Genomic DNA, 11,489 nt, shown 5'->3' with positions numbered 1-11,489 from the left:
TTTTTAATTATGATTTTAGCTGTGTTAATATTGTGGGTGTTGAATTTTACTGGCTGTTATCAACACAGACTTTAAAAAAAAGTATTGTATTGCTTTATTAGCCACCTTAGAAGCTGCAACTGAAAGATATCCTAGAAATCTTTTAAATAACTCAGATCAGCACCCTGGATTCTAAAAGATGGATCACCTGCTGACCGGCATCCAATGCAGATAAAAAAAAAAAGGTCTGGAGATTCAACTTCTTTTTTTTTTATTATGGAAGTCTATAAAATAGCCACATTGATTATTTTTATAAGATCACAAAATACACAACATTCATTGTTTTGCAGCATATCCCAGATGCCCACCAGAATGCCTTTGTTCACTCCTGAGCCTCACAGATGCAAGAGTGCCTCCACGACCCCCGGCCCGTCAGCTGAGTGTGCATGACGGACAACTCCCTCGAGGACTGGCTGCCAATATTATCTACATGTCAAAAATCACATGGCACAAAACACAGCTGCACACAGCACCACAACAGGTGCGTATTTCTTTTAATATGAAAAACGACAAACACAATGGAGCGGGAAGTTCTCCTGCACAAGCCTCGCTGAAATGAGCAGGAGCAATGTAAGTGTGCGCTTGCGCTGCTCCCATTCGTTTCAATGAGGCTTGCGTAGGAGGTTCCCACTCCATGGTGCCCCATGCTGCTAAAATCTTTTTTTTTTTTCCCAGACAAGGGTTACAATAAAGAAAATGAGGAGCAGAGGGGTGGGGATAAATTGTATTTTACTAAATAACAAATATTTAAAAACAGCAACACTTTTTATACTAAATATCTATTTTAATTATAACAAAAATAGTACTTATAATTATAATAATAGTTTATAAACTCAGACAAAAAAACACCACTTTTGTGTATAAAATAATATAGCAAATTGGAACTGTGCTAGGAAATAAAAAGAAACACAAGACAAACACATATTCTGAGTCTCGAAAGTGCTTTATCCTGCAAACCCACTGCAGTAACATTTTAATTTCTTTTTAGTCAAGTTATATTAGTTAGGAATGATAAATCAAACAGGAGCTATCCTTTCCTAGATACAATACACACACGTATACAGATATATAGATATATAAAGTTTATAGATATATACCTCTTACATTTTCCCCCTCCCCCCATCATCACTGGTCTAATTTTTAATGAATCGCCAAACCCTTCCTCAGTTTCCCATCAGAGCAAGTAATTCTGATGCCTAAAACTTTACTGCTGCTCTTTGTCTCCCCCTCCATCCATGCCTGGGCCAACCACAGACATGCTGGCATCTCAAAGGAGGCACCACGCCATTTGCAGGGCGGTGTCCCTCGGCAACTCTGCAAGGGACCCTAGGGTGCACCTCTCAGATGGCAAGGTTACTCCACCAATGCCTGTAAAGATACTGCTGCCACCCCAGCAACCAAATGAGTTACTTATGGGTTGCTCATCCCCACCACAGCTCCTTAATATCTGCTTATAGGAGAGGTCTGATTTATTGTTAAAGTTATCAGAGATCCACTTTTGAACCTTGCGGGGTAAGAAGTGAAATCAGAGGCCGACTTTTAAAAAAGACACACACAGCCAGAAGTGATCTGTAAGAAGGACTACCTGCAATGGCAATGTTACAATTTTATTATGTGCATCTTAAGGCCAATGCTTCACCAAGTGTGCAAATATGGATTAAGAAGAGCAACAGGCATGCAGTGGTTAATTTCCAAAGATGAGAAGGAGGGCCAGGGCTCCAACCCATCAAGGAAGCTGTGTTTTATGATCTGGAAGTCCCACCTCTTGATGCAAGATCAGTGGTGATGGGCTGCAGTTATGCAGTGGTGAATCTCAGCAGGCATCTGGGTCTTGCCAAACATTTCACTTCAGTGCTAAACAGGCATTCAAGCAACCAGACTGGGCTGCAAAGATGAACATTCAGCAAAACATTTCCGGGGCTAAATTTGGGCCCTTGCATTGAAGCAGAAGAAATGGTGTAACCCTTTTCAAGTGACAACTTTCACTTTTAAAAAAATGCATGGGACATCATCCATCAGGAAGTTCTCTTGTGCAAGTCCTCTTGAAATGAATGGGAGCCACACTCACACAGTGCCCATGCAAGGGTCTGAAGGGAGCTCATGCTACAGAACTTCTCAATGTATCGTGCCCCATGCAATTGAGCCTACTGCTAGGGCACTGCCATAGGTTTTGCAGTTTCTGTATTTGCTTTTAAAGTCAAAGCATTTGCCAAAATATAAAGAAAATGCTGCTGCAGCCCTTGCGCTGCTTCAGTGCTGTTCAGCAGCCGCAGAACAAAGGAGCCACTGCGGCTCTTTTACAGCATTGTTTTCCTCCTCCATCTCCCTCACTGCCACAGGGCTTCAATTGCTCACACTGCCACTGAACTTTACTGGCTGTGACAACCGAAATTATTTTTGTTTTATGGACATCCATGGTGTCATCTTCAAGTTGAACATAGTGCCATGATATCATCACCAGAAACTAGCTGGGTCACCATACACAATTGGACTATAAACCATTGTGTGGACAGTGAAGGCAAAAAGAAGAACAGAAAATGAGGCACAAAAACAGCCTCAAAGCAATCTGAATGTGAATATGGGTGACATTTTTCAAATACATGTGAGAAATACGTGTCAGTCATATTGGCTCAGCCCTAATTCCTAGGTCCTTTGCAGGTCTGCTCCAAATTAATGGGCTAACAAACAAAAACTAAGAGTGCAATCCTATGTGTGTCTACTCAGATGTAAGCCCCATTGAGTTCAATAGGGAAGTGTGTACAGGATTGCACACTAAAGGGCTTTGAATGAACTTTACCATCCTCAGCCTTTCCCACATCTTCATCCCATTAACCATTTTAATCTTGCCACCAAACAACAGCTGCATTTTGCCACAGACTTGCACACACAGACGGGCCACAACTGACACACAATTAAAACTGTGTACAAAATGGCAACCAACTATTTGGTATTGAAATGGCTTTGATTGAATTAGAAGAAGAAGAAGAAGAAGAAGAAGAAGAAGAAGAAGAAGAAGAAGAAGAAGAAGAAGAAGTAGTGATCCATTTGTTCAGGGGGCTCTGAGACGACCTGCAAACTAGGCATGGTTTTTGCTCCATTGGCTGACCTCAGCTGTCAAGAGAGTGGTTCTCAAGTATTCTGGTTACAGGAAAGCACTGCTAGAATAGTCTTTCCCAAGACCCATTTACCCTGTTTCTCCTTGGTTTATAAATTCATTATCAGGCATGAAGTGTTTTGAACTCCTGTGACTGCTAAGGAAACTGTGGGGTCTGAAAGCTTGCAATACTTCAGAACAACTAGTTGGTCCAGGTATATACAACTATTCTCTTCCCCCCTTAATGTGGTTAATTTAGCTATAAATGTGGGTAACCACCATTTTGAATGCAAATTATGGCCCTAGAAATTAACTGGAACACCCACAGTTTCCAATGAACAGGTCAACTCATTCCGGGCAAAGAAACAAATTTAGGCACCTGAAAACCTGGCAGGGCTTATAACACACAAGTGGGCTGTGGACTTCCAATACTGAGAGAAGTCCACAGCCTCTGCGGAAAACAAGTCCTGTCGTGGAGGGTGTGGGGCAGGATGGAGCCTACAGGGGGTTTAAATACAGGGAGCATAGCAGCAGTTGGCAGTTTTCGAAAACGTTATTTGTTTATGACCTTCGTTCTCCTTAGTGACTTTGACCTTCACTATAGTCGAGAAGGAAGGTGGGTGCCACCTTTGGTCATAAACTGGGGCCTTGGAGAAGGTGATCAAAGCGCTGTCTCACTCCCGTGGCACAGAAGCATTCCTCTCAAGAGCCTAGAATCCACAGGCCAGTTCTTCAACATTGCACTTCCCTGATCGGATTTTTAGAACAGGTATAGGGAAGCAGCTACAAAATAGCCAAAGAGGCACATCTTGGTGTCAGAAGGATGAGACACAAGTATCAGCTGCACAAACTCTGGAGCATAGGTTCATACTCATGTCTGAGCCTTTTGGTTTTACAAAAATGCATGTCTTCCTCAGCCCTTTTTTCTGACAACTTCCCCACACACATTTTAAACATGCAAGGAGGTGAATGCCAGCAACGGCAATGCCTTGTGATGGTATAGCAGTTCCAAAGTCACCCTTGGTTTAGCTCAACATCTTGAGACCTCATGCACTCAGGTGAAACAGCAAAGCACTTGCTATGGAAATGTGGAAAAGGGCCCCACTGCCACCGCCACCACCATCACCACCACCACCACCACCACACAATACCGATTTGTGCTTGGGGATTCTCTTGGCCATTTTCAATAAGAAAGCAAAAATATTCCCCAAGCGCTGTTGTATACCACTGGATGATTTAACACTGTTACTTGAATGGTCAAGGTTGGCCAGAGGTCACACACTGCACTGCAGCTAGGGAACACCTCCCACAAAAGGACAGAACAGCTGGACTCCAATGGCTAGCTAACTGCGGAGGACTTTCTCCAGAAGTAGCAGCAGCAGCAGACAACCTCTCCTCCCAGCAGAAATGTTTCCATTCCAGATAATATATAAACATTTAAATACTATTTCTACAGTCAAGACAATTCCCTTCTGCTTTGTGTTCAGAAAAACAAAATCCATCAAGGTGATCTCCTCAGTCTGTTCCCCTACACACACTAAAACACCACCATAGTTTTGGCATATTCATCAGAGAAGGTTTTGCCCAAAGATGTTCCACAAAAGCTGACGAGGTGGCAAATCTCCACCAGTGGTGGGTTTTGCTCTTTTCTTCCCATTCTTCAATTCTAGGCCTCTCAACCTCCCCAACCAAGAGAAGCAGACCAAGGATTTGGCTTACACAGTGGCACCCAACATGGTTTCTGTTTCTGTCAAGATTTCATTCTGATTTGAATCAAGTCCAAAAAACTTGACCTTGAGTCCATCAACCGGGTGGACAACAGGCACCAGCGTGATCCGAGGAAAAGTCCTAGTGGCTAATTCAAATCGGCTCGTGCTGGCCAGCTCAATGGCTAGTGACTTGAGGAACAGCTTGGCAAGGTGTTTGCCAAGACAGGTCCGTACACCTCCACCAAAAGGGAGGTAATGGAACCTGCCGTCTTTGTCTTCAGAGCGGTCCTGTCCAAAACGGTCGGGGTCAAACACATCCACATCCTTGAATACAGGAGCTGTGTCATGAGTGTCCCTGATACTGTACATGACACTCCATCCCTTGGGGATTTGGAAGCCCTGTAGAGAAGGAGGAAGAGAAATTAGGAAGAACATCAGGGAAACAAGCAGGGCAAAAAAAACATGAAGGAGGGGGCCTCTCAGACAGCCCAAGGTGTATCATTGTGAGGCTCAAGGGGCAAAAAAAAAAAAGGCAAGCTTCTTGGAAGTCAGGCCACAGAGGGTTTGTTTCACCGCCCCACCACCTGCCACCACCACTGCTGCCACACCATCAGGGTAGCAGAGATGGAATCAGTTTATCCAAGACAAGGCTATAAATCCTTTAAAAAATGGAACAGAGTTCAGCCCCCAGTAGAATCTGGGGTGGAACCATGGCTTCTGATGGGGGTAAAAGCCATTCTGGACCAAGCCCAGAACCTGTTGCTTCAGGTGCGCTCTGGAAATAATCAGGGGCAGGCAGAAGGTGGCGGAGTGGCCTCTCCCTCCCTGCCCTGGGGCACATGCGCTGGAGGTCTAGCATCACCTGAGGATGTCTCCAGACTGCACGAGACACCTGTCTTGTATGTTCCAAGGCTCTCCGGCACAGTGGAGGAGAAGACTGAGCTGTGTTTTTACCAAGTCTTCTCATTGTATCAGTGAGCTTTGGTCAAAAGCAGAAAGACGCAACCATGGTAGTCATCTTTCTGCTGGCCCAGTGCCCTCTGGAAGCCATTCTACAGAGCAGTTCTGGACCAGGCACCACTAAATCCTACATACTCAGTCCTCATTATGAAATAAGAGACAGAGTCAGGACTGTGGTCCATTGGAAGGGAGAAGAAGTAGTTGCATAGAGTCCCAAAACAAGGGTGCAGCAATATGCATATTTATACATGACATGAAGATCTTGCCAGGTCGTAAACCATACTATGAATGCACTTGCCAGTGTCCCAGTCTTAGCTCAGGGCTTAAATGAAACTGCACATGCTGTAGATATGTTGAAAAATAAGTGTTGGATTAAAAACTGCCTTCCAGAGTCTTCAAATGCCAAGATTTCCCTGTAGGGCAGATATCAGCTGCAGCTCTGGTTTCAGTTTACTGAAATGAGCACATGCACATTTTGAGCATGCCCAGCTGGAGGGAAGCCACCACTGTTTCTGCTCATTGATGTTTGTGGTTTGTCCAGTGTGCAGCAATCCAGTGTTCATCAAAGTCCATCAGCCAGTCAAGTTGCCCATAGCTCCAGTCAGCTCATAACTCCACGTTAGTTGATGGCTGGGGTGGGTGGGGGAATGGTGGTCTGAACGGAACCTAGCCTGTGATTCACCACAGCATTAAAGCATTGGAGAAACAGGTTGAGCTGGGATATGTTGAGTCATGAGCTCAGCACATGTCAGAGATTCACATCAGCCAAACCCCATGGAAACAAGGCAACAGAGGAGAGCTTTACAACATAAAGATGGTCATATGAGTAAGCCCTAGGTCACATTCTCTTCCTTGTAATTCATTTCTCCTGCACAAGTATCAACAGAATAGCATCTCATAGTGTGTTTCTCATGTGTGGCTATGTGCAACAGAGCATCTATCTTTCGCCAATTCTATCCAAAAGAGTACGAACTCAGTTCTTGACACTTGGGAAGATGTACAGGCTGTGACAGCCAAGCCACGAGATTTTGTTTTGTTAGTTGAAAATTCCATCTGCTCTCAATGAGTAATCCCCATGTCATCCAAACATCTGGCTCTAATGCTCACTTTTCTCATCCCAGTTTAGATGTTTGGCTTCAGCAATTACGCGTCTGCAACCCCCAAATTCTGATATCAAATTGTGAATGGGCCCCCAAGGATCTTCAGAAGAGGTCTGCCCAAGGCCAGCTCTTAGATTTCTGAGGGCTCCGGGGCAGGATACCAGCTGCACGTGGCTCACACAGAACAGCAGCCCCTTCCCCAGTGAGAGATGCCACAAATGAACTCAGAATTTTGTACAAAAATCCAAAGCAGCCATGTTGGCTATAAGAAAAAATTGTGCACATTTCTAATAATATTTAGGAACATAGGAGCAGAGGAAGCTGCCTTATACCAAGTCACCCCTGGGTCCATCTAGCCCAGCACTGTCAACACTGACTGGCAGCTGTGGCTCTCCAGGGTTTCAGGCAAGAGTTTTGCCAGCCCTCCCTAGAACAGCCAGGGAATGAACCTGGGACCTTCTGCCTGCCAAGCAGGGGCTCCACCACTGAGCCGTGGCCCCTCGCCTAAAGGATAGTTACAAACAAATCATTTTGACTGTGGTACATTTGATCGTTTCCATTTATGTACGTATGTCACCTTGGGTAATTTTTATGGAAAGCAACTGATAAGCCCTAGAAATAAATAAATGTAGACAAACATGCAAGGCATGTGCTCCAGCACTATGTGCTGCCCACTCCCCCAACCCCACAGGATTTCCCCTAGAGTGAGCACTGGAAAGTAGATGCCAGAAATGCTTCCTCAAATTAATACATGCCAGTGGAGACTCGCTTGATCTGAGAGGGTTAAAGGAAGGTCTCTCTACTCACATCCAGCTCAAAGGTCTGCAAAACTGTCCTGTACCCTCCAGAGATGGGAGTGAAGAGCCGCAACACCTCCTTGATGACGCAGTCCAGGTAGTGGAGGCTACTGATAGTGTCCAGCTGGATGGCACCCTCACAGAGACAACCATTGTGGAGGATCCCTTTGCTCCTCAGCTCTTCGCGAAGCTTCTCCAGGACCCCGGGGTGTTTCAGGAGCTGCATAATCAGAGTGGTGCTGGCACTGGCTGTGGTGGCATAGGCAGCAAAGATCAACTCAAGGGTGCCATCCTACAAGGCAAAGAGAGCCATATGTTACAGAGCTTCAGAGACCAGGCGGTGATAAATAAATGTAATAAAATCAATCAATCAACCAACAAATAAATATGTGAGAGAGAGATAATGTGGTGTAGCTGGACCCATAGAGGCTTGGGTTCAAATCTTTCCATGGCTGGCACTTTATAGGAAAGCATTTGAACTTGGGAACCATCTTGTGTGTGTCCCCCCACACACACACACACACAGCAACCCCCGCCCCACATGCCCTGGGCACTTTACCTAACCTTATCACAATTCTTTCAGCATCCCTCAGAATTCCTAGAGATATTACATCTGAGCAGGAACTTCCAAATTCACTTTGGATTTCATTTTAGGTGGGATCAGGAGCAAGGATGAGTTTCATTATAGAGAACTTTGAATACTAAGAAGAACTGAACTGACACACAAAGCCAAAATGGATGAAGAGCTACTCCTCATGGAGCCATAATCTTTAGCAATTCTCAAGGCTCTAGTGCTTTATTGCACTGCAATAGAGTTCAGCTTCCAATGTGTTCATTCTGTGAGGTGTTTTTGACAATCCTTCATATGCAAGAATTAGTCTAGCGCCCCTACTGGAATCAGTCAGAACTGCAGATTTCTGGCTGGGTGGGAAGAGGAGGAAGTCTTTCCATACCTTCAGTTCTTGCATGGTCAGTTCCTTGCCATGCTCCTTGCCACTTTCTATCAGAAGGTCCAGCGCATCAGAGTAGTCCTTGCCCTGAGTGTTTTGCAGCTTTTCCCGGATGGCTTTCTCTAAACTCTTTTGCAATAGCTCTCGAGCACGAATCCCCTGCACAAGAGAAATGAAGGCTAAACCTCTGAAATAGCTGTTGAGCAGCAAAGCCCAGATAACAGAGTTCCCCAGGCAGTTCTCTTTCACTGTCAGCCCCTCCTCTCCTGTAGAAGCATCACTGGCTGAAGAGCCCCGAACATCTGGACTGCATGGATAGAAAGAGCAAAACAGCCTGCCCAGTCCCCCAAAATTACAGCCAAATGGACGTACTCCAAGCAACTATAAGGATATGTAGCTGCCTCATGCGGAGTCAGACCCTTGGTCCATCTAGCCCAGTAACATCAACCCTGACCAGCAGAAGCTCTCCAGGGTGTCAGGCTGAGACTAGCCAGAGACTCCCTCATCAGCTGCTCTACCTGATCTCATGAATCTCAGGGACTGAACCTAAGACCTTCCAGAGGCAAATCAAGTACTCTACCACTGAACTATGGAACAATCCCCAGCCTTCTAAGCCGCGACCTGATTGCAGCACCTCTTACCTTCCGGTAGCCACTAAAAGGCAGGTCTACAGGCAAGGAGAAGACATTCTCTACGAACTGCTGGTAGACCTCAAAGAGGTGGCTGAGCTCCTCATCTGGGATCCGGAATCCAAGCAGGACCCGGATGGCCATGCGGAACGTGAGCTTCTGTGCTTCGTAATAGACACCGACGGACTCCGGGTTGCTGCTCCACGCTCGCAATGTGTCTTGGATCACCAGCTGGATCTTTGGAAGGTAGCTCTCCAGGGCTTCATGGCTGAATATTTTGGAGAACACCTGGAAGAAATAAAAAAGGCAGCCATATAATTGTGCTATGGTGATGGATGGATGGATGGATGGATGGATGGATGCATTCCATATATTCTACTCATGCCTAAAGGTTATGTGCAGAGGACAGAGTGCCTCATTGTGCATTCGCCACTACTAGTCCGGGACAGAACAGGCCCAACCACAACAAGCAACCCAAAGCACCTGGTTGTTGCAGGCATCAAGACGTTCAGGGTGTCAATGAAGCTGCTGTGCAATCCTGACAAGCACCCCTCAGGATCCCTGGCACTGTTGCAAGGATACTGAAGTCTCTCCCAGCAGGGCAACTTGGGCAACAGGTTCCTTTGCTCCTAAGTGAGGCTAGATGGAGACTGATGACCAGAGCAAAACCCAAAGTAAAGAACCATAATTTAAGATACTCCAGTTTGTTCATCCACATTGGTGGAGGGAGAATGGAGGATAAAGACAACAAAAGTCAATGGCAATTCAAAACAGCAACAAATGCTGATAGCTGGGCAGTGTGTGACTCAGCCCTGATGGTCACCAGGTGGCCTTGGGCCAGTCATTATCCCTCTGCCTCATTCACCTCACAGTTGTCAGAAGGATGGAATGGGAAAGGAGAACCCTGTTTACAACCTTGAACTCATCGGAGGACAGGTGGAGTGCAAAAGGTAAGCCAATCAATTAAATAATAAATCAATTGCAAGTGGCGATGGGAGACCCAATTCACTTAAAGCCCAACCACATCTCTGCAATGCACTCTGGGTTACTTCTTGTAAAAGGGATTTGTTTTGGTTTTCAGCTCAGCGCTAACCCCAGCTACAAAACACACACATACTGCACCAACTATGAACGGCACACACTTTATAGACTACCTCATTCTTTTTTAAAAGAAACATGGCCAGAAGGGCCCTCCCTGCTTGCATGTTTTGAAGGGAGAAGTAACTGTTCTTACATGAATGCATCATTCATGGGGGAAGCAGTGTCCCTTATACGTTCTGTATTCCAGTATCTGCAGCTTTCAGCTAATCAGTTTCTTTCCACCTCATCTATGAAATGAGAACAATGATGACCCACCTGACAGGGTTGTTGGGAGGGCAAAAAACTTAACAATGCGCTTGAAACATTTTTGCAAAGTAAACGTTCTTGAAATGCTAAGCAGTGAACCAGAGAGACTGAAACACCCTGTCCTTGGTGACAGTGTCTGATCTGTGTCCATTGTTTACTCTTTTATGAAGGGACCAAGGCAGGCAAAGAATAGCTCAAGGCAACATTTCTAGGCAAAGTTACGTTCTGCCCCACATTGCCTCCCCCTCCTCCCAGAAGGCCTGGGTGGAAAAAGAATGTTTGCTTACTTTTTATTAACTTACACGTGCGCTGCCATGCTCTGGGCCTCCCAGCTCCAGCAGCAGGGAAGCACGCGCCAAGGTAAAGGTCAGATGGCACTATATGACTTCTGCCGACTTCCGGCTCATGTCGAGGAGGTCTTGGGGGGGGGGGAGTGTGGAAGAGGACTGAATTCAGGAAGGCCAAAGGAGCCATGAGCTCTGCTGTTATCCAACAAAAGCCAGCAAGAGGCTCTCTCCAAGACCATAACCTTCCAAGCTGTAAATGTGAGAATTTCCCCCAGCCCTCAGGACCTACACACAGAAAGTAAGTTTCCTGGACGTTGCTCCACACTGCTAACGTACAACACCTTTCACTATGGTTTTGTTTGGTCAAATAACAGCCCTGATCTTTTAACAGCCTTGCCCTCAGGACCAACCATGTCTGATTCATACGCAGCCAGGGCTTGCACACCACAGTCAGGGGTGGGATGAGGTCGGAGGCACCCCCCCCCATGCCTCCTTGAAGATAAACAACAAGATGGAGGCCGTGGCCCAGGGAACGGACCCAGGCAGGCTTGCCCTCCTGGATACCTGGGCCCCTTAG

At 45.9% G+C, this 11,489-nt stretch overlaps 1 protein-coding gene across 1 annotated transcript in view; it reads right to left on the bottom strand.

Annotated features, from left to right (window-relative positions):
• Positions 1-967: 967 nt before the first annotated feature.
• The window catches only part of CYP26B1 (cytochrome P450 family 26 subfamily B member 1), a 30,587-nt gene continuing 20,065 nt past the window's right edge, over positions 968-11,489 (bottom strand). Inside the window, exons 3-6 of the mRNA XM_084855145.1 lie at positions 9,291-9,566; positions 8,653-8,808; positions 7,710-7,991; positions 968-5,241 (exon numbers count right to left, since the gene is read on the bottom strand). Coding sequence (XP_084711271.1) covers positions 4,849-5,241; positions 7,710-7,991; positions 8,653-8,808; positions 9,291-9,566 — 1,107 coding nt within the window. The 3' untranslated portion in view covers positions 968-4,848. The remainder of the gene's footprint in view (positions 5,242-7,709; positions 7,992-8,652; positions 8,809-9,290; positions 9,567-11,489) is intronic.

The sequence above is a fragment of the Heloderma suspectum genome, chromosome 5 (assembly GCF_057233095.1).
Source record: "Heloderma suspectum isolate Gila_16-S chromosome 5, 16-S_ref, whole genome shotgun sequence".
In the NCBI taxonomy this organism is placed as follows: Eukaryota; Metazoa; Chordata; class Lepidosauria; order Squamata; family Helodermatidae; genus Heloderma; species Heloderma suspectum.
Note: the sequence above shows the minus strand (reverse complement) of the source record. Positions and strands in the feature narration are given on the sequence as shown.